At 40.8% G+C, this 24364-nt stretch overlaps 1 protein-coding gene across 3 annotated transcripts in view; it reads right to left on the minus strand.

The window, feature by feature from the left end:
* MAST2 (microtubule associated serine/threonine kinase 2) overlaps positions 1–10418 on the minus strand; it is a 202063-nt gene extending 191645 nt beyond the window's left edge. The window contains exon 1 of one of the 3 annotated variants that reach the window (XM_012649041.1): positions 9955–10418. In XM_012649041.1, coding sequence (XP_012504495.1) covers positions 9955–10131 — 177 coding nt within the window. In that variant the 5' untranslated portion in view covers positions 10132–10418. The remainder of the gene's footprint in view (positions 1–9954) is intronic. The other 2 variants (XM_012649042.1, XM_012649040.1) reach the window with 2 other exon arrangements.
* Positions 10419–24364: the final 13946 nt, after the last annotated feature.

The following is a 24364-nucleotide window of genomic DNA, read 5'->3' on the forward strand; positions in this document are numbered from 1 at the left end:
CCTCAAACAGGAGCATGCTTGATATATTCGGGGACCACCAAAGCAACCAATGTGTCTAGAGCTCAGTGAACAAGAGGAAGAATGAAAGGAAATGAGGTGAGAGAAGGCCAAGCGCCTGATCATGCAAAATCCGGTAGGATAAGCACTTTGGGCTTTCATCCAAATTGTGATGGAAAGCCACTGTAGGGAGTGACAAAATGACTTAAGCTTCTACAGGATAACCAGCTATGTGCAAAATTATCACAGGGAGGAGGGAGGGCATTAAGAACAGAATCAGGAAGACCAATTAGGAGACTTTTCACAATAATCCAGATGAAAGATGATGGAGGCTAGGACTAAGACAGTGGTGGAGATGGTGGGGAAGTCTCATGCAATTTGAATGTACAGTTGGCTCTCCGTTTTCACAGGTTTCCACATCCTGATTCAACCGATAAAAATAAAACAATAAAACAACAAAAAATAACAGAACAACACAAAAACAGAGTACAGCATTTACATTGTATTAGGTATTATAAGTAATCTAGAGATGATTTAAAGTATACAGGAGGATGTGCATAGGTTATATGCAAATACTATTTTTTTGTTGTTTTTTTTGTTTTACTTTTTTGAAACAGGGTCTCCCTCTGCTGTCCTGGCTAGAGTGCAGTGGCATCACTATAGCTCACTGCAACCTTTTAAACTCCTGGCCTCAAGTGATTTTCCTGCCTCAGCCTCCCAAGTAGCTAGGACTACAGGCACAACACCACCACGCCCAGCTAATTTTTTTTTTATTATATTTTGTAGAGATGAGGTCTTGCTATGTTGCTCACGCTGCAAATACTATTAATACATCATTTTAAATAAGGAACTTGAGCATCTGTGGACTTTCATACCTGCAGGGGGTCCTGGAACCAATCCCCCACAGATATCGAGGGACGATTAAAGCACTAGACCTGATGGACTCAATGTGGAATACAGATGAGGTTAAGAAAGGAATCAAAGACAACTTCCAAGTTTTACTGAGTTAATGATTGAATGGTAGTGTCATTTATTGCCATAGGAAAGGCTGGGGAAGAAGTAGACTCAGAAGTGAAAATCAAGAGTTCAGTTTTGGGCACGTTAAGTTTGAGCAGTTATGAGCTATCTAAATGGAAATGTTACACAGACAATTAAAAATAGGAGTCTAGAGCTCAGGAGAAAGGTCATGACCAGAGAAATAAACGTGGGCATTGTTGGCTTACAGACGGAATGCAAAGCAGTACAATCTGATGAGATCACGTAACAAGGAAGAAGAGATGTAGAGGCAGAATAAAGACCAAACCCTCTGAAGCATTTTCAGTGAGACAGGAAGAAAATCAAGACAGCATGATTCCAGCAGCCAAATGAGGGCATGATCAACCATGTCAGCTGCAACAGGTCAAGTGAGATGAAAACTTAAAACCGGCCAACGGGTTTGGCAACATGGAGGTCATCAATGATGATGATCTTGATATTCAGTGGAATTATGAGGAGAAAAGGCTGACTGAAGTGGCTCAAGAAAGAATGGAGGGAGAAGAAATGAAAGTAGAAGATATAAACAACTCTTCTCGGCCGGGCATGGTGGCTCACGCCTATAATCCTAGCACTCTGGGAGCCCGAGGCAGGCGGATTCTTTGAGCTCAGGAGTTCGAGACCAGCCTGAGCAAGAGCGAGACCCCGTCTCTACTAAAAATAGAAAGAAATTAATCGGACAACTAAAAATATATAGAAAAAATTAGCCGGGCATGGTGGCGCATGCCTGTAGTCCCAGCTACTTGGGAGGCTGAGGCGGAAGGATCGCTTGAGCCCAGGAGTGTGAGGTTGCTGTGAGTTAGGCTGACGCCATGGCACTCACTCTAGCCCGGGCAAAAGAGTGAGACTCTGTCTCAAAAAAAAAAAAAAAAAAACTCTTCTGAAGAGTTCTGTTATAAAGAGGAGTACTCTCTGTAATAAAGCAGGCAGTTCTAATATAAAGAAATGCCTTGAAAGTATTTAAAATGTTACCAATATTAAGATTTTGAACAACATATAGACCAATAGGTAATATTAAAAATAATAATCAATATAATTTTGTAAAGACTGTGTTATAACTTATGTTATAAGTTGACTATCATATACTGGACATTTGTGAATTAGCTTTTTGCATTCCTAAGAATGATCTTGCCAAAAATTTGCTCTGAAGTAATTTATGTTACCTATCTTTCTAAATGGATTTTGAATAAAACATAAGAGATCTCAAAAAACTAAAAAGAGAGGAGTATTCTTCTATTCTTAGACAATTATTTCATACCACTGCTCTTTTGCCTGAATTACTGCAATAACCTCCCAACTGTTCTCTCTGCTTCCACACTCCCATTCAGTCAATTCTCAATACAGCAGCCAAATAGATTGGATCAAAACGTTAGACCATGTGACTCCTCTGCTCAAAACTCTCCAATGGCTTCCTATCTCATTCAATGGTTAACAGCTAAAAAACTTAAAAAGGCCTATCAGACTCTTCACAATCTGCAACTCTTCCCTTCTGAGCTCATCTACTATTCTTCCTCTTACTCATTCCACTCCAGCCCCATGGCCTGCTGCTTGCTGTTTCTCAAACACAAATCTCAGAGGTGGAGGTATGCTTACAACCCAGGCTACTTGCTATTCCCTCTATCAAGTATACTTCTCCCCCAGATAACCTAAATGCCACTCTCCCACATCCTTCAGGTCTTTACTCAAATATCCTCTTCTAGGAGACGTTTTTCATGACCATGCTATTTAAAACCAAAATCCCCCATCACTCTATATCTTTCTTTCTGCTTTCTTTTCTTCATAGTATCATCATATAGTATAATATACAATATATGTTACTAATTTATTTTGTTATCTAACTCCCTCCACTACAATAGAAACTTCATAAAGGCAGGGACTGTTGTCTGCTTTTTTCACTGCTATAATGCCAAAAAGTACTCAAAAAAAAAAAAACTTACTGAATTAAATGAACGAATGGGAGGTGATAGCGTTAATGAAGATTTTTTAAGATGGGAAATATTGCAGCATGTTTGTAAGATGACAAGCATCATCCAACAGAAAAGAAAAAGTAATGATGCAGGATTATGAAGGAGTAATTCGAAGCATTCTTTTTTTTTTCTTTTTCTTGAGACAGTCTCACTCTGTCGTCACCCAGATTAGAGTGCAATGGTGCAATGATAGCTCTTCACAGCCTTGAATTCCTGGGCTCAAGTGATCCTTCCTTCTGCTTCAGCCTCCTCAGTAGCTAGAACTACAGTTGTGAGTCACAATGCCTGGCTACTTTTTTTTTTTTAAAGACAGGGTCTAGCTGTGTTGCCAGGCTGGTCTCAAACTGCTGGCCTCAAGCAATCCTCCCTCCTTGGCCTCCCAAAATACTGGAATTACAGGCATGAGCCACCGTGCCTAGCCCTTCCACCCTTAAATGATAGACACCCCATCGCTACTAAAAATAGAAAAATTAGCTGGGCGTCGTGGCACGTGCCTATAGTCCCAGCTACTCGGGAGGCTGAGGCAGGAGGATCGCTTGAGCCCAGGAGTTTGAGGTTGCAGTGAGCTACGATGACACCACTGCACTCTACCCAGGCGACAGAGCAAGGCTGTCTCAAAAAAAAAAAAAAAAAGAAAAGAGTGGAATAGTTAATGGATGAGGGAAATGTCATAGGATTGACTGTCAGTGCTGACAGACTCCTTCAGGTTCATGATCACAAATTTAATGTCAATACGGTTGTGTTTTTCTCCAGCCACATTCAGCAGACAGTTGGTTTAATCATGGTTGATCCTGCTAGGCAGGTATGACAGAGAGAGAAAGAAGCAAGGGAGCTGAGGGTGCATGGGCAGGAACGATTACGATAGCCCAAGACATGTTAAGTTGAATAAGAAGGAAAACAGAGGCATGAGCTGACTAACAATGAAAAGATGGTTTAAAAAAAGAAAAAAAAATCAATGAACTGGAGGTTCCAAAGAGCTTGAACAATTTTTGAAGAGGAAATTCTAAAAGGAGTATGAGCTGGAGAAATAAGAGATAATGTAAAGGTCAGAGTGTGGCAAAGTAAAAACTAAGGTTTTAGAGGGGGAACATTGTCGGTAAAGATAACATGTACCTAATGAACATGGAAGTAGGAGGCTCAGGCTGATGTCAATTTTTCTCACCAATTATTTGCTGCACATCCTTGCTATACAAGGCTCTAGTAAGAAGAGGAGGAAAGAGTATTTGACAGTTAACAGTGAGATACAACACTAAAACAAGAGGGTGGTCAATAACATCTCATGAACAATGCATTCTGTGAGTCCTTACTCTCAATAACCTCTAGCCTCTCCCCTCCTAGCCCCACCATTTCCTTTAAGGACTATTCCCTCTTCCCTCAGGGCTAGCCTTTGATCCAACAAGGCCAATTTTCAAACTCCTTTGCAAGAATGTACATTAATGATGAAAAACAACACCTACTGATGAAAAGTAGTAATTACCAAGGTACCACAGGGATTTGACCAAGCAAGTAAAAAGCTAGGTGACAAATTTACCTGAGAACCATATAACAGCTAAGACAAGCAATAAAGGTGACATACTGATTGCAATACTCAGCTGCCTCTGATAGTCCAACCCTAGGTCACTATGAGTGACTGGGGGTGGAAAAAGCTTTTAGACTGAGCTTAGGCTAAGGGACATCCAACAGAACAAAAAAGGGAAAACTCTGCAAGCACATGTTTCCTACCCTCATCAGGAAACATTTTCCAATCCTGCGTTAACCGTCCCAGCCTCTCTGTTCCCAGTAGCTTTGATGAAACTAAGTATTTCAAAGTTAACAAGTTTTCAAGAGCTAGTCCTTGCCCATGACCTTGATAAGAGGAGAAGAAGGGCTGATAAACTTTACGCTCTCATTTCCAATAAAATAATTTTGAAAATTCCTTAGCAGTGCTATGAGTATTCTAGGAACTAAAATTGAACTCATCTTCTCCCATCCTCAAAAATGTCCCATCTCCTTTACTTGTCTACTTCTATCTTACTACCATTATTACTAAAATAGCCCATATTCAAAACATTTGAATCATTTTCTATCTATTAATTCATTCATTCAATAATTAATTACTTAGCACCTATTGTGAACAAAGCCCTTGGCTATGCATTACGTTAGATAAAATGATGACATAGCTCCTACATTCAATAATTTACAACTTAAAAGCAGAAATGAAATAATACAAATAAATACAGAAGGATAGAAATGTTAAAACATTGCTTTATCCTTTCGTTCAGCAAATATTTATTCAGCACCTACTTTATACCTAGGAACGGATCAAATAATGTGTTTTAGAAACAAAGTAAGGTAAGAATTAACATTATTAAGCACCAACTTACTATGTGCTTTCCAATCATTATTTCATTTAATCCCTTGGAACCCAAGCTTTCACTCTTTGGATCACAGAATTTTGAGAATTGGAATTTCAGGACATTCGCAGATTCCCTAAAGCCCAGTCAAGGATCCTCTAAGAATCCCACACGGAAAAACAACTTCATTGAAGAGTTTCTATGGCATTTGAGTTAGGCCTGGAAGCTTCAGTAGAATTTTAATAGGCAGAGGCAGAGAAAAATAAGTACATGAAAGTGCCTAACAATAAACATATTTACTGAATTCCCATTATGTACCAGTTAAAACACTAGAGGCTGGAGATACAATGATTAATAAAACAGCCTCTGAGAAGTTAATTCTCTGATGAGAGTCTGATAATCAGGATAATTCACTGAGCAAGTATCTGTTTCTAACAAACACCAGACAAATAACTATGTTCCAAGTACCATACTAGGCCCTATATACACAATAGTAAATGAAATGATGTGAATCTCAAAGAATTTACTCATGAGAGAGACAACACAATTTCAGTAATCTGTGCTATGATGAGGAAAAGCAGAGGGTCCCAGGGAACCAAGAGAATAGAAATCTAACTCTGATTCTTCTAACAAAAAGTGGTAAGTATCAAGTAAACCTTGAATGCCAAGGTCTTTAGGCTTAATTCTACAAGTAAAAAGAAGCTAATAAAGGTTTCTGAAGATAAAAGAAATGAAATGATCATTTAACAAATATTTATCCAGCACTTACCATTAGCCGGGTAGGCAATGAGTTCTAATGTTTTTTAATAGAATACAGAACATATTAGAGGTTAAAAGATTAAAGGCTGAGTAAATGCAGTTAACATATTGCAACAACCAAGACTAAATTTTATTAGTCTGTTGAATTAAGGTAGTGACAGTAAGATAAAAGGTTTGAAAGATATCATGAAGGCAGCCTCAGCAGAACCAAACACCTGACTGGCTAACGGGGCGGGGCGGTCAAGGAAAAGAGAGAAGTCAAAGACCATGGATCTAATTTCAAGTTTCATAACAAAAAGGAAAGATACAGGGAGAAGTACATTTCAACAGAGAAATAACGGATTCTATTTTAATGATATGGTAAGACACTGACCTGGAGATTCAAGTCCTGCATCCTGGTTAGAACTCATTCCCAAATACCAGCATAATATGAAGTATGAAAGCACTATTCCATATCATGAGAAATGGAGAACAAAGTTATTTGTGAGACGTGGATGCTTGCTGCTCAGCTAGGCTCCTATTACCTAAATGAATGAAATCCAACCAGCCTCATTAACACACACAACTGAAATTCTGGCCTTTTCAAAATCATAAATTATTACAAGTTATGGACTTTCAAAGTTGCTATCAAATTATAAAAATCACAAATGGTAAGAACACAAATGATGAGAGTCTATGGTGGAAATAAATGTTAAGCACAAAAATGGAAATGCAGAGCTAAGGAAAGAGGTCAGGCTTAATGGCTCCGATCATTCTACAAGGAGGTTCTGTGAAACAATACTATGAATAAAGAGGACGGCTGGGCAGGGTGGCTCACCTATAATCCTAGCACTTTGGGAGGCTAGGAGTATTGCTTGAGTCCAGGAGTTCAAGAAACTTACACAAGTGAGCTATGATCATGCCACTGCACTCCAGCCTGGATGACAAGGTGAGACCCTATCTTTAAAAAAAAAAAAAAAAAAGGATCGCAGACCCTTGTTCTACATCCTAGGCGCTTGCCACAGAGTGAGCCTGCTAAATTAAAGAGTACAATAAAGGATCCAGTTAAGGACAAAGGATATATCCTTAAGAAACATGTAGGGAACAGGAAGAGCAAACAAAGACACACAAGGGAGCAGTCAGAGAAGCAGTAATGGAGTGGATATTATGACAAAAGAGAAGAAAATGTCAAGAAGGAACACACGGTCAATGGTAACAAACAGTTCCAATGTTGGAGAGGATGACAACTAGGTGAAGACTATCACATTTAGTAATTTAAAGGTCCCCAGGACATTACGTATTTCTCTGTGTAACGCTTTTACAATGAAACTTTTCACAAGCACAAGTAGCCATGTACTATATTTTAATTTGGAAAGCAAGTTTTAGTATCCATAATAGTATATTCACACAATGGAAAGTTATATAGCAATGAAAAAGAACACACTATTTCTACAAGCAACACTGATGAGTCTCACATACATGATCTGAAGGAAAGAATTTGGTCACAAAAGTGTACAAACTGTATGATTCCATCTATAGAAAGTATTAGTTCAAAACTTAACTATGGTGATAGAAGTCATGAAAGTATTAACAGTTACATTTGGGAAAGGATAACAACTGGGAGAAGTATAAGGGAACATTCTAAGGCTGCAGTCCCCCACCCCTGTTAGGGACCAGGATGCAGAGCTCTGCCACCACTCTCACCCCTCCTAGCCCCATCCATGGAAAAATTGTCCTCCATGAAACTTAGGAAAAGTGTGGGGGCTGCACACTACTGCTATGATGATGCCACGGCACTCTAGCCCAGGCAACAGAGCAAGAACCTGTCTTCAAAAAAAAAAAAGTAAACAAGCCAGGCACAGTGGCTCACACCTGTAATTCCAATGCTTTGGGAAGCTAGGACAGGAGGATCCTTTGAGGCCGGAAGTTGGCAACCAGCCTGGGCAACAGAGCGAGACCCCATCTCTACAAAAAAATATAAAAATTAGCCAGGTACAGCAGTTTGCATCTGCAGTCACAGCTACTCAGGAGGCTGAGCAGGATTCCTTGAGCCCAAGAACTGGAGGCTGCAGTGAGCTATGATTGCGCCACTGCACTCCATCCTGGACGACAGAGTGAAACCTCAACCATAAAAAAAAAATTAAAAAGTAAACCAAAAAAAGAGTTATTGGTGACTTTGAAGATCAGTTTTGGGAAACTGTAAGTGTAGAAGTCAAATCATAATATTAGGAATGTATACAAAGTGAGGAAGCTGAGACAGTGAATACAAACTCCTTTTTCAAGAAGGTTGCTAGTGAAGCAGAGTAACAAAGTAGCTTCGGTGGGTTACACAATTCACAGAAATTACGTTGTTTTATTTTTATTTGCTGTATAAGACACAGAGAGGACTAGCTATAGCAGATGAAAGATGAAATCAACGACATAAGTAGAGGAACTAGCCTCTGAGAGGAGGATCAGTACTTATTTCTCTGAGGCTGACGCTAAATATGAGTGAACACAGAAATTCTGAGATAAAGACAGAAAAATCAAGTAACCTTGAACTCTTCAGTGAAGTATTCAGTAAGGTCAACTGAACCAAGTGAACTGAGTCAGGAAAGGATCTGAACTTCAAGTATGATGTACTTTTTGAATAGGTACTGTAGAGAAAGTAAAAGACAAGGGTAAGGGGGTGTTGGATTACAGTAAAGGACAATGCTCAGCAGCCTGGAAACAAAGACAGAGATAGCTAGTGGTACAATCTACTCAGGGCTTGGTGGAGAATATAAGGTGAAAGAACAAAAGTGGAAAAAAATCTAAGGGCCAGCAAGTGCATCATTGAACTATGTAATAAAGAATGATACTATAGTATCAATGATACTATACTGATGATACTATCAATGATACTATCAATGATACTATAGTATCAATAAGTATCTAAGAAGATACTTATTCACCTGAGGGGAAGAGACAGGAGACCTAATAAGAAGTCTTAAAAGAGTCAAGGATGACGTCACTAGGGTCCCAAGTAGAGCTGTGCAAAACAAAGCTGTCACTAGAGTTCATTACTACTGAACATTTTTCTGAAACTCCAACAAGACCAAGGATCATTTATTCTCCTTTCACTGAACTTCCTACAGCTACTAGTGGCAGCTTCTCCTTCCTGATAAAATTGACCTTTATCCCCTACTCATAAATACACCTACTCTTGACTAATACATAAACACATCCTGTCCATTCAGAAACTGCAGGAATATTTTTACACCGCTGTGTTTTCCCATTCAGGTGTTTCCAGTGGTAAACTGGAAAGCAGAACCTACATCTATGAATTCTCTGTTCACAGAATTGGACTTGGCATTGCCCATTGCCCGTTGGTGTTTTAAAAAGTGCTTTCTCATGAACTAGATGTTTAGTGAAGAGAACCTTAACAATGATTCTGAACACTCGCATACAAAAGTATAATGATGGCCAAATCCGAGGATGCTTAGGAATGTCATCCCTTTTTATAACTGTAAGGACAACCTAGGAAACAGGATAACATTGTATCAAATCGACTTTCCCCAACTAGCAATATTTACCCGTCCGGATAATTGCTCAATTCCCCTACTCATTGGAGCTCATTCACCCAGCCCACATTCCGGCGTCCCTTCTCCCTATCTAGATCCCCAGACTACAAACGCCCCTAGGACCATTTTCTCATTCCTCTACTCTCCCATTTCCAATGTGACCCCAGGCCATCACTTCCACTCTTCCACTCCCCATTTTTCTGCCTCTCTAGACCTCCCACTCCTCCGGAACTACCCAGTCCCCACCCCTCAAACGCTCCAGCTCGGGTCCTCCCGCCTGAAACCCCGTCCCCTCCCCCACCGCTCCCCTTCAGGTTCCCCCTGCCGGACCCCGGCCCGCCCTACCTGCTCCTTGCCCTCGGGCCCCGCGGGCCCGGTGCGCTCCTCCAGGCGCTGCCTCCCGGGCGGCGCTCGCCGACGCGGGGGCAGGGGCTGGGGCAGCTCCGCCGCCCGCTGAGCCCCATCTTCCCGGCGGGCGGGCGGCGGCGGCTGCGGCCGGTCGCGGCAGCGGCTCCGTTTCATGCCTGCGGCTGGGCCCCGCGGGCGTCAGCGCCGCGACTGTCCCGGCCCCGAACCGCCCGGGGCCGTAGCGCTGCCGCGCCAACCACCGCCCGCGGCCACCATGGCCCGGCTGGCGCCCGAAGACACCACCCCCAGCCCGCAGCGCCTCCGAGCCTTCAGGGGCTTCAAATGCCGCGACCTCCTTGGCTCTCCTTACGGAGGCGGCAGCATCGCCGCCGCCTTGTCTTCTCCCACCCGGCGCACACTTGGCCGGCCACCCGCCGCCGCCGCGGGCTCCACCGCCAGCCGCCCGCCCGCCTCTGGCCGCCCCGCCCCTGGCGCGCGCGCACGGCCAGCCCGCCCGCCACCTCCGGCCGCGCGCGGCCTCCCGCGCACGCGCCGGCGAACGGTCGCGAAAGACCCGCCCGTGGCCGCGCCACGCGGTCAGGGGAACGGAAGAGGGCGGGGCTCCGGGCGCGCCGCCTGGGGCTGCGGCCGCTCATTGATCCTTCATTCATCCATTCATAAAACTGTGTGCCGGGCCAACCTCGGCGTTAGCGACCGAAAAATCAGTTAGAACCGATCCGTGTCCTCACGGAACTAGAGGGAGAGGGGCGGGAGACAAAATATACAACGATGCATACGCTAATGCATGCCTTTTTGTTTAGTGCCTGCCAACCCTCACCCAATTCTCCCATCACACTTTGGAGGCCAGTCTGCGCATTCTCATTTTGCAGATTAGGAGACAGGCGAATTGAAATGCACCAGGTTACCCGGCAAACTAGATAGGACTCGGATTCTGGCTCTTCTGTCCCTTTCCCCTGTTCCTGCTCCTTCCAAACAGTAAGAGTGTGGAAAGTCCTACAAAAGAGGAAGAACTGATGGATTCCTTCTGGGGGGAGGGGAAGACAAAAAACGTTTCTGGATTTGCCACTGACAATGAAGTCATCACATATAGCCCAATCCAGCCTTCTGTGGTCTGGGCAGCCTGACCTGCCTCCTCCAGTGACTCATAGGCTCAGCAACATGTGGCAGAAGCTCAGCCCTGCCTGGCCTCCTGGCTTCAGCTGGTCTGCCACATGTTGCATTTTTCTTCTTTTGACCTAGAAGCCTTTCCTAAAAGCTTCACCCATTTGTCCTGGGCCTCCTCCCTGAACCCTTTCTGCGTAGTAATAACAGCTAACATTATGAAATGCTTACTAGGTACCACATACGGTGCATTCAATTCATACATACATGAGCAAGAATAAGTTGTATTATTTCCGTTTTACAACAGTTGAGGAAACAGGCTCAAGTTACCTAACATGCTCAACATCACACAGTTTGATAAGGGTACAGCCAGGACTCAAACTGAGGTCTGTCAGATATCACATACCAGAGCCCACACACATAACCAGTGTGCTCTACAGCCTCTCTCCAGCTTGTGCCTGTATTCCCTGTCCCAGTTCTTCACCACCCATTCAGTTGCCTCAACCAGAAACCTGGAAGTCATCCTGGACTCCTTCCTACCCGTCCTTTCCTCATATCTAATTAATGAACAAGTCCTGCTGCTTCTGTAACCTCACTATCTCTTCAGTCTGCCTCCTCTTTCCATCCCATTAACAGCACCTCAACTCAAGTTTTATCTTCCCTCCCTACTTGACTGGGAAAGCCTTCTAACTGTTCACCAACATCCAGTCTCATTCTCTTCAAACCCATTCTCCAAAGAGCCCTCACAAGAATCTTCATATAACATGTTTTACTTCTTGCTTAAAACAGTTAAATGAATCTCAAGGTGAAGTATAAACTTCCTACAGCTAACAAGATCATCCAAATGTGGCCTCTGCCTACCTCTCCTTCTCTTATTAATCCATGCTGTAACAACTGTATAGTTATACCAGCTACAGATACAGGGTTTGCCACATTTTTGGTTACAAGCAGCAGAAATACATTCTGACCATCTCAAGCCTAAGGGAGAGATTTATTGGAAGGCTATATAGAAGGAATTACAAAACTGAATGGAGCCTGGAGAAACAGGCTTATGAAACTGGCAGAAAACAAGGAGCTTCCACATAATGCACATCAGGGACAATCTCAGGACACTGCTGTCACCACCACCAGGCAGTGTGTTATGCTCCTACTATGTACTCCTGCAAAGTAATTCTGACCTTCTCTTCATAGTTGCATCACCATTTCAAATTCATAGTCTCTGGCAGGAGAATCCATTGACCCAGCCTTGGTAGTTTAGGGACCAGAACCTGATGCTACTTTCTCATCTTCCACTATTTAGATTGGGAAAATCAGTGTGGCAGACAGACTCTAAGCTAGCCCTCATAATCCATGCCCTCTCCAGCATCGAAACCTTTGTGTAATCCCCTCCCCACGTGTAAGTGAGACCTGCAACTTGTTTCTAATCAATAGAATATAACAAAAGTAATGTGATATCACTTCTGCAATTATGTTACATTATGTAAGACTCTATATTGCTAGAAGACTCACTCTTATACTCCTAGTGTCCTTGAAGAAGCAAGCCATCATTCTCCAAACTGCCTACGAAGAGGTCCGAGTGTCAGGAAACTGCATGCAACCTCTAGGAACTGAGGGCAGCCTCTGGCACAATAGCCAGCAAAACAAAACAAAAGAAACCCTGAAGCATTTAGTCCTACAACTACGAGGAAATGAATTCTGCCAACAATGAAAGTGAGCTTGGAAACAAGTCCTTCTCCATTTGAGCCTCCAGATGAGAACACAGCCCAGCCAACACCTTAATGGAAGCAAAGTGAGAACCTGAAGCAGAGAATCCAGCTAAGATACACCTAGACTCATGACCCACAGAAACTGCAAAATAAAAAATGCATGTTATTTTAAGCTTCTAAGTTTGTGGTAATTAGCAAATTTTTATTACATAGTAATAAAATACAGACAGAGACTCACTTTCTCAGCCTCCCATCAGCTAGCGATGGCTGTGGGACACAATCTGGCCCAAATCCGCTTTTACCCCTGTCTTTCTCAGCTCAATAAGTGACAAGTCAATTTTTTTTCAATTGCTCAGGCCACACCCTCAGAGTGATCCTTGAGTCCTCTCTTTCTCATATACTTTACATCCACTGCACTAGCAAATCCTTTGCAAATTAGTGGGACATTAAAATTAGCTGAGAGAGAGTTGATGGTGACTGGTACTAAGCCAATGATAGTGGGGACATAAGAAAGTGGGTAGATTTTAGAGAAACCCAGAAAGTAGAAAAAACAGGACCTGTTGACTACATCTGGGTGGAGAGAGAGAAAAAAGACTTGAGAATGAAGTTTCCACGTTTTTATCTCAGGCAACAGAGTTAGAGAACAGAAAAGAGGAGAAATTTGAAGATTATGGTTAATTCAGTTTTAGTTGTGTTTGCTCTGCAGTACCAGTGATATACTCAAGTGAAGATGTCCAGTAAGCTATTGGTTACATTAACACAGAGCACAGAACCAACGGCAACCAGTATTTAGGTGTTTAACTGATATAAAATGTTCCATAATGTTAGAGTATAAATGTGATCACATCCCTTTTCTTTTTTCTAGTTAGTTACTGAGGCCCCTCATGTCATATTATCAGGAAGTCTAGTATCTCCTCCTTAATTATCTAAGAAATCCAAGGTCCTTTAATATTCTAAAAGGTAACTATGACAGTTATCTATTGTTATATAACAAACCACCCCAAAATTTGTGGCTTAAAACAACTGCCATTTATTTAGCTGACAATTCTGTGAGCCAACTGGATGGTTCTTATGGTCTGGTCTGGTTTAGCCAATCACTGCTGGGCTTGCTTATGCATCTGGAGTCAGCTGAGGGTTGGCTGGCTGATGGCTACATCATCTAGAATGGCTTTTTCACACATCTGGCAACTGGCAGGCTATTGGCCATAGCAATAGGAATGACTGGCCATATATCTCTCATCATCCAGCAGGCTTGCTTAGACTTCTTCATATGGCAGCAGTGGTAGAGGTTCTAAGAACAGAAAGAGACAGCAAGCCTCATTGCGAAAGCACTTTTCAAGTCTCTGTTGGTGCCACATTGGCAACAGTGTCCCTGCCAAAGCAAGCTGTAAGTCACAAAGCAAGTAATTGCCAAAGTAAGTCAGTGTGGGAAGGAACTAGAGTTACATGGCAAGGGGCAGTGGATTTGGGGAGGGGAATAATTTGTGGCTATCTCTGAAATCTACTCCAGAAAGATCAGTCCAACTTCCATAGCCAACTCCACCTGGAAATAGATCAGTCTATTAGCATTATTGCATCTTGGGATCATGTTATGGAGTGAATGTTTGTCACCCCGAAATTGATGCATCGAAGTCCTAAGCCCTAGTGTGTCTGTATTTGGATATGGGACCTCTAAGGAAGCAATTAAGGCTAAATGAGGTCATAGTGGTGGGGCCCTAACCCTATAGGATTAGTGTCCATACACGGAGACACCAGAGGGCTCACTCTCTGTCTCTCTTTCCTGAGGCATGGGCACTGAGGGAGGCCATATGAGGACATAGCAAGAAGGCAGCAGCCTACAGGCCAGGAAGAGAGTCCTCACCAGAATCTAAATTGTCTAGAACCCTGATTTTGGACTTCTAGCTTCCAGAACTGTGAGAAAATAAATAAAATAAATTTCTGCTATTTAAGCCACCTAGTCTGTGATATTTTGTTATGGCAGCTTGAACAGACTAATACAGACAACATAGCATTGCTTTCAAGGAAAGGTCCTCTGAATCCAGCAGAGATTTTTTTTTTTTTTTGGGACAGAGTCTCGCTCTGTCACCCTGGGTAGAGTACAATGGTGTCATCATAGCTTACTGCAACCTCAAACTTCTGGGCTCAAATGATCTTCCTGCCTTACTCTTCCAAGTAGCTGGTACTACAGGTATGTCATGTCACCTGGCTAATTTTTCTATTTTTAATAGAGATGAGATCTTGCTCTTGCTCAGGCTGGTCTCAAACTCCAGAGTTCGAGCAATCCTCCTGCCTTGGCCTCCCAGAGTGTTAGGATTACAGGTGTGAGCCACTGTGCTGGCCTCAACAGAAATTCTTTTGAGGGAGGACAATCCCATTCCCTTGGCACTAAGCTCAGTCAAGGGTGCCCAGGTCAGAGTTCGCACAATTGAAGTTCTTAGTCCTCCACCCTTTCAGGTACCATACATAGCACAGTCACCTCCCAAGGAAATGAGCAATCCCAGGACAAATTCCCCAAGGAGTTTACATCCTAGAGGACCTTCAGCTCTTCCTTTAAACACTCAATGTAGAGAGAGTAATTATACTTTCTCTCCCCAGGCAATGATTACTTGCTAATACTCCTACAGGAGAATTGCCCTCAGTGTTTCGAGGGGGCTGGGAAATCTACTCATATCCTGCTGGAGAAGGCTGCTTTCAGTGATTCTAACATGCTCTACTCTTCTAAGACTTCGTAGGTGATTCAAAGGGGCCCACATTATTCTTCTAAAAGTCATCTTCAAGGGTTTCTATGTTATTATGGTGCCAAAAACAGATAGTTGTCCCCCAATATCCATTTTTCTCTTCTTCTATTGTTGAACATGTGGCCACCCACAATAAAGACAGATATAGCCATGTGACCAAGCTGTGACCAATGCCATGTGAGCATAAGTGATGAGTGTAACTCCTGAATTATGCTCTTAGAGGGAAGGAGTACATTTTCCTTTTCTTCATTTCTCTCTTCTTTCATCCTGTTACTTGGAAATTGTCATGGCAGAAATCTATCTTGGACCACAGGAATGAGAAAAACATGCTATGGATGACAATGTGACAATGTAGAAAGTTCCTAGATAGACTCATAGAGCAGAGCTACCATCTCTACTGTACCATTGTGGTTAGTACTTACCCTCTATACTATTATATGAGAGAGAAATACAGTTTTATCTTGTTGAAGTCACTGTTATTTTGGGTTTCTGTTACATGTAGCCAAACATCTATCACAATGACTTACTATGATGATATCTGGTTTCTCTTTTGCTGGAGATCATAAATTTAATTTTGGTCAGGGAATTGGCTACAGATGGAAATTATATTACAATACACTTGGTAATAAGGGAAACAGGAATCTCAGGGACATCCAAGAATAAAAGTGTAGGTGACCTCAGGGAATTTGGAACCGGAAGCATCTTCAGGATCCTTAACAGCAAGAGTTTTAGGGGATGTTACTCTATGCTTTGTCATTACCATGACTCAGTTTCTCTCTTGGTCTCTCCTTTGATTTATGTGTCTTTTTGTTTTTCCTCTCAGAATCAACCAGATTTTTTACCCACTGTGCTGTGTCATTGCTTTATATCATCACTCTGCCTACCAACATTTTCTGCTCAGCCAAAACTTTGTCTTGATCATGGCCTCTTCTCTACCACTTGGCCTGTGTATGCAATTTTTAAAACTTCAGTTCTTGCTTCTAATTTCTGATTCATTTCCTGCTTCCTAATTCATTTGTCTAAAGTATGAAATACTAACTGGCCAAGTTTTACCTGTCAGGTTACTTCAATAGCTGCTGGACAACCTACATATTAGTTAGGGTCCCATCCTGGTCCAATCAGTAATGTCTAGGAGTTGGGGAGATGGTGTCATGTGGTACAGAATATGACTGCCTAGGACTGCTCCTTGGCAGGGAAATAGAAGGGATAATTTTCCTTAAAGGGAGATGGTGGACTTGTCTGGAACCATGAATAACATGTCTTGAACAGATATATTGGAAGAGAATAAAGGTAGAGACCAGAAACCACTTAGGAGTCTATTACAAATGAATAAGTAAAAGATGATCAAGTACTTGTCAGAGTGTTATAGTAGTAGGGCTACAGAGGAAAGGATAGAAGGAATATTAGAAGTATAAAACCTACAGGATTTGATGATACCCATGTAGGGGAAATGAGCAAATGGGAAGAGACAGGGATGACCCTGAGGATTCTGGCTTAAATGGCCAGGTGAATGGTGATGTCTTTCATTGTTCTGAAGGAAGAGCAAGTATCATTATTTCATTCACTCATTTATTCACACACTCAACAAGTATTTAATCTTGCAAGAAAGACAAATACTAAACAAGTGTACTCACCAAACATTACAAAGAGGAGCAGTTTAGAGACATTTTATGGTGCCTGTGAAATATACAAGGTGGAATATATGGTCTAAAGTTCAGGGAAAGCTCTAAGGCAGAAATGTATGTGACAGAATGGAAATTACTAACAGGCAAATGCTCACAACCTTCTCTCCCACCCCCGAGTCTCCCCCTGGCCTAGAAAGTTCTCTTGATGACAAACTGCTTCTTTAAATTTTGAGAATGCAGGATAAGCAGAATGAAAAATAGGAAGAATAACTAAAGGGATAAAAGAAGCAGAACTTAGTCCAAGTGACTAAGCTGATCTGCTTGAGAAAGAGCTGTAAGAGGGCCGGGCATGGTGGCTCACGCCTGTAATCCTAGCACTCTGGGAGGCCAAAGCAGGAGGATCACTTGAGCTCAGGAGTTGAGAAAGGAGGAAGAGCCTGAGGAAGAGCAAGACCCTGCCTCTACTAAAAATAGAAAAAAACTAGCCCGCTGGCCATGGTGGCTGGCACCTGTAGTCCCAGTTGGAGGGATCCCTGAAGCCCAGGAGTTTGAGGTTGCTGTGAGCTATGATGACGCCCCTGCACTCTAGCAGGGGCAACAGAGTGAGACTCAGTCTCTAAAAAAAAAATTTTAAAAACATTTTTTTAAAAAGCATCTTAAACTCACAGACACTCCATCTTTATAACCATATGGCAGCTTGAGACAAAAATAACTGTGGGCATTATAATTTCAGAGCACAATATAAATGTTATAATCTGTGGTAACATGAAATATTAATAGTGTAACTAATAGAAGTTGGAAAATAGAGAAAGTAGATTTCCTCATCTTTCAGTATTGGAAGGTCAAAAGATATTGTTTAAAAATGATAAGTAATAAAGATATAAATTTATTTAAAGGCTATTTAAGGTGCAAAGATAATGTTTAGAAGAATTTTAAAAATAATTTCTGTTACTAACTAAAGTTGCATGTTAAAGGAAAAGAAGGGTTGGAAAGAAGTGGAAGAATAGTAATTTTGTCATTGCTAAGAGTAAAAAGTTAATAGATAAAGTCTCAAGAAATACAAGAAAATGTTATCATTATAAAGGTACCCACTGGAAGAACTAAAAACTAACTGCAAACTTTCAAGTTAGCAGAGGATATATGTACAAAATAAGATAAAGCAAATATAAATCATATAATAGAGATTTTAAAAGAAACAGAAAGGTTACCATCTTAAAACAAAACAAAACATTCTTGACTCCTCAGAGCAGGAAGAGATTTAGAGATCGTCTGGAGCAGAGCTACTCCAAGTGCAGTCCCTGAACCTGAGCCAGCTGGCAAACTGCGACCAGTCTACAAAGCAATAAGTAAAGAAACTGAGAGCAAGCTCTTAAACAACACTTATAGCAATTTGGCAGAGTAAATTTATGTCTGTGAATCAATAATTTAAAAGTTTTATGTCTTTGTGTTACTGTATTTTTTCTAATTTTTAAAATTATATTTTATAAAAAGAGTCTATGCAATCAAAAATTAACAACAACAGGCCGGGCGCGGTGGCTCACGCCTGTAATGCTAGCACTCTGGGAGGCTGAGGCGGGCGGATCGCTCAAGGTCAGGAGTTTAAGACCAGCCTGAGCAAGAGTGAGACCCCCGTCTCTACTAAAAAATAGAAAGAAATGATCTGGACAACTAAAAATATATATATATATAAATTAGCCGGGCTTGGTGGCACATGCCTGTAGTCCCAGCTACTCGGGAGGCTGAGGCAGAAGGATCGCTTGAGCCCAGGAGTTTGAGGTTGCTGTGAGCTAGGATGACGCCACGGCACTCTAGCCCGGGCAACAGAGCAAGACTGTGTCTCAAAAAGAAATAAAAAAAATAAAAAATTAACAACAACAACAAGAAAAGTTCCAGATAGTTGAAAAGTACTGGCCTAGAACAGCAGCCTCTGAGAACTTGTTAGAAATGCAAATTTATTGAGTCTCTCTTATTTTAATCACTATCCTGGGTAAAACTCTCTGAGGAAGTCAGTTAACTTAATCTGATGGATGAGGAGGTATTAGCCATGTAAACATCTCCAAGGTTCATGCTCTTTATATTTTACTATGTTGCTTTCATTAATTGCTGAATTCGTTTATTCAATAAATATTCAGCGTGCCTACTGTGTGTCAGGTCTTATTTCTGTTCAGCAAACTGAGATGAACATGATCCTTGGCCCTGTTTAGTTTATAGTCTAATAGGGACTTCAACCTTTATAGGGGTTGAAGTCTGTGCCTTGAATTTCTATTACTTTCTACTTTCTATGCTTCACTTTGTAATGAGACAGTTTTGACAAATGTTGCACTATAGAATTTTTCAAATTGTAGAGCTCTCTACCTAATAATAGTGTTATATTCTCTCTCTCTCTCTGTCTCTCCTCCTCTCTCTGACCCCCTTACTCTAGCTCTAGTTCTCTAAACATTTTACTGGAACAATCAGCAATTCCTGGCACAATTTACTGCCTCCTTCAAAAAACTTTCTTCTCTTGACTTCCAGAACATCACATTCTGAGTTTGCCCTGTACCTCCCTTATCATGCCCTTTAAGCCTCTTTAAGAGGCAGCTTCCTCTTCTACGTAACATTTAACAGTTCTCAGTCTTCAGAGCTCCACCTTAGACCTTCTACTCTTCTTATTCAATACATTTTTCTCACATAATCTTATACATCCCTATGACAAAATACCCATCTATATGCTTTTGATGTCTAAATTTATAACTTTAGCTCAGATCTCCTTTCCAAGCTCTTTACTACTTGGCATGTTCACTTTGATGTCTCTTAGGCATCTTTAACAAAACATGTTACTGATGACCTTTCTCCCCTCCTTACTCAGTCTGAATTTCATGGTAATTCATACTCACTCCCTGGCATATAGCATTGGCTCTTTGTCCCTCTCTCATCTTGGTATATTCACTTGGCAAAACCAAAATCCTAGTTAAATCCTATTTTCTGTTTCCTCTTTGTATTATACATACTGCTGCAGCTGAATGGGGCTAGGAAAAAAAATGCAACCACACAGTAAAGTCATAAGCAGAAATCTCAGGTGGCCCTTATTGTTGCCCGACAATCACATTGTATGCCCCTAGTGCATTTACTTTCCCCTTTCCTAAATGACTATTTCATAACTTCCTACCAAACTCCTAATACATTCTCTACCATCCTTGCTCCTCACCTACCAGCATCTACATTCATGTATTTTATTTTTATGTCTGTTACTATAGATGATTTATCCATGTTTCTATTTAAATCCAATTCCTCTGCTTGTACAGTAATTCCATTTTCTGTAATCTATTCAAGAATATCACTCCATAAATGCTACCCCCTCTATCTTGGATCATTGCATCAGCAGACAAACAAACTGGTATTTCTTAAACATAAGGTTGTACTGGGCTTTATTTCTGCCACCAGCTACTCCTAGTATTTATTTTTTGCTTCCTTGTGCAGCAAAATTTCTAAGATTCGTCCATACACACTATTTCCAATCCCTCTCCTCCATCCTATTTTTAAAAATATTTTTATTATAATATTTATAAACATACACAAAAATTAAAAGAATAAAATAGCAAACTCATTCCTCATATTCTATAATTACCAACATTAACCATATTTGCTTTAATCTCTTTTTTTATTTTTTGTTGCTGGGGTATTTTAGAGGAAATCTCTGATAGTATGTCATTTGAACGTGAAACACCTGTGTGTATTTCTAAAAAACAAGAAAAATTTCTTGTATCACAATAATATTTTTACCTCTTATAAAATGAATAATAATTCCTTAAAATGAATTGCTATCCAGTCCACATTCAAAATTTTCTGATTGTCTCCAAAATGTCTTTATTTAGTTGGTTGTCTGCTCTTAACACATTCTAATTAAGCTTCCCCCACCACCACTCCACCAAAATGTCTCTGAGCAGCATCATCGATGTTCACCATGTTGTTAAACCCAGTGATCAATTTTCATGGTATTTTATTTCTCAGCTGCATTTTATATATTTGGTTACTTCCTACTTCTTTTATCTTTAGTAAAAATTATATAATGAACTCCCATGTACCATTATTAGTCAGCTTGAAGAATTATCAGCATCTTGCCATTCTTGTTTTTTTAATGCTCTATGCCTTTTTTTCTGGTGTATCTAAAGGAAATCCCAGATGTCATATAATTTCAACACACATATCTACAGTTAAGGACTTTAAAAACATAACCATAATAGCATTATCACACCTAAAAAAATCAATAATAATTTCTTAATATCATCTAATAACCAGTCTGTGTTCAATTTTCCCCATTTGTCACAAAAATATCTTTTTGCAGTTGTTTGGAAAATTATTTCCAAACAATATCCATACACTGATTTCATTGATACGTCTCTTAAATCCCCTTTAATCTATAGTAGTTTCTCCTCTCCCTCTCTTGTGGTTTAATAGACATTTATTTCTTTAGTTTAACAACCTCTATACACAATAAAAATGCATGGTTTAAGGGTTTTTTTGTTTTGTTTTGTTTTAGTAGAAAAGAATTTAGGTCTCAAGAGATTTCACAAGCCTGCTATAAATGTTTTCTGGAAATCATTTAACCTAGCCTTTCGAGACCTCTAAAGAAAATAGGAGAAAAATTGGTTCAGGGAGACCAGAAATTAGATTTTGAAATCAATCTACCTACCCTTAAGTCAGCAATCCCAGAATTTCAAAAAATTGGGACAATTCTTTTTCTATATTTCCTACTCATTCAAATTCACTCTGAGAAACACTTCCCTAGACTACTGGAAGGCATGATGCAAACAGAATAATTGCAACCAAATGTGATAGTACACTTAAAGTGAAGCTGGGTACACAATGGCCCGGCAACTTTACGGAATGGTAAAGACTTTGAGAGTAGTTTGGTGTGGGATGAGAAAAATAACTTCAGATAACACTTACAACGTTAGATTGAAAACCATGAACTTGTATCAACACCAATGATATGATTTTTCTCTGTAGCCCTATGGAAGTGGATGAAGTCAGTTAGCCCAAGAAGATGTGAAAGAGTGATTGGACGAGTAATGATGTACTTTTAAATAAAGCCAAGCATATTTCTTTCTTGAGGCAGCAAGAGGCTTCACAATGGTCACAAATTAGTATTACAGATAAAAGTATTCCAAATCTCGATCAAAGCCTACTTTAATTTTCCATCCTCACATTTGAAAGGTATTTACCTAATGGGCCACCAGCTTACCAGCTTCCCCATCCTAGTATTGATCCCTACTAGCTTACAAACCTTAAGGTTAATAATACCCTTCTCATTTACCTAATACTCAATCTTCATTAGTTTCAATGTCCACCAGTATAAATGCCAGTACTGACTACTGTGCATCAAATGCAAGATTCCACAGATTCCAAGGAGTCATGGCATTAAACCAGGAGCTTTCACCTTTTATGTGAACTTAACTGGTATAGTAGAGACCAAGACAATTTTTTTTTGGTAGAGACGGGGGTCTTGCTATGTTGCTCAGGCTGGTCTCGAACCCCTGGCCTCAAGCAACCCTGCTGCTTTGGCCTCCCAAAGTGCTGGGATTACAGGCATGAGCCACCACACACAGCCCAAGACAATTTTTTTTAGGTGAACCCAGCTTTATTTCATTTGTAAGAGAACCCTCCTGCAACAGGTTTATTCAATTCTTCTAAAATGGTTGCATTCTTTTACATTTTTTCCTTTTATAAGCATAAATGGAATACTAGATTAAATCTAAAAATGAGGGCTCTCGTCAACTTTCATTATTTTTCTGCATGCAATCATGGCAAAGGGTTAGGATAGCCTCCTCCCGTTCTACAAATTTCCAAGCAAAATTCAATTTAAAATGTTTGTCTTTGCCAAACTCCACACACACACAAAAAGAAACAGCCATTCAAGAGTAAATCAGCCACGCACTGCATCACCCCAATAAAGCTGTATGTTTCATCACATGCAGGTAACAAATCTACAGGGCTAGTTTTAGTAGCACTCCTTTTTTTTTTTTTTAGAGAATTCATTTTACACCTATTATGCCACACATCATGTCATTTTAAATATTTCCTCACTAATAAGATAAAGACAAAAGTATTTATCTTATTAGAAACTATTAATAGATACACCAACTACTTCCAGTTTTCAAACATTATTTTTATAATTTGACGATGCATTCATGAAACAATATGCAGACTAGTTTTAACAGACAAATTAAAGGACACTTTTGGACAGACATGGCTATCCTAAGTTGCTTATTAGATATGAATTTCACAAACATTACTTATATAATATTAGTGGTAACAGTGGAGCTGGAGAGTATCACACCTTCTCCAAGCTACAGAGAGAGAACAACGCATAGTGTGGTAGAACTCGTAGCCCTTTGCAAGGCTTGTAGATTGGTTTGGTGGTCTACTGGGTACCAGGATTTCTTCTAATTGCTTTACGGAATGGATCAATGAGGATAACCTCAAAGAATCTGTATGTAAAATCTTCACAAACCCAGTAAGAATCTAGACTCTCAGAGCCTGCAGTAGCATGCAGCTTGTTCCTCAGCTTTCAGCACACTTCGGCTGGTTGACACCATGAAGGGCGGGTTTGTTGTAGGTTGCACCCTTAGGACTGGATATTTGTGGCCACCACTAAGCACACAAGTCTGCTATATGACACAACCTAGGTCGGCCTTGTATCCCAGTCTGTATGCTTTATCAGGCCGGTGGAGCAGGGCGTGGTGGGTGCTGAGGAGCACAGAGATCTGGCTGTACTGCCAGCAGCAGACCCCCAAGAGAAAGTGCATGATATCAGACTGCCTTTTTCTCCACAACTCCTGGATGTACTTATAAGTACCCATCGTGGTTTACCTGATGGCTGCCACAAGATGGAAAAGCTCCTCCCTTTTTTATGTTATTTATTTGCTGAAGAAACCAGGTCATTTATCCTACATAATCTCCTACATTCTGCATTTAGCTGATTGTGTCTTTGTGGTGGTGTTCAACCTGTTCCCCTACCTCTAATATTTCCTGTAAACTGGTAGTTATATCTGGAGGCTTGATGAGATTCAGGTTCATTTTTCTTGGCAAGAACAATTCACAGGTGGTGCTGTGTACTTCTCATTGCTTTATATAGTAGGCACATGATAACTGGTGGTTCCACTTTCAATAAGGATGATAGGACTGATGAGTAGGTTCAGATAGTTTCAACTTGATCCATTTATTACAGATTTTT

The sequence above is a fragment of the Propithecus coquereli genome, unplaced genomic scaffold (genome assembly GCF_000956105.1).
Source record: "Propithecus coquereli isolate 6110/MARCELLA unplaced genomic scaffold, Pcoq_1.0 Scaffold299, whole genome shotgun sequence".
NCBI classification, from domain to species: Eukaryota; Metazoa; Chordata; class Mammalia; order Primates; family Indriidae; genus Propithecus; species Propithecus coquereli.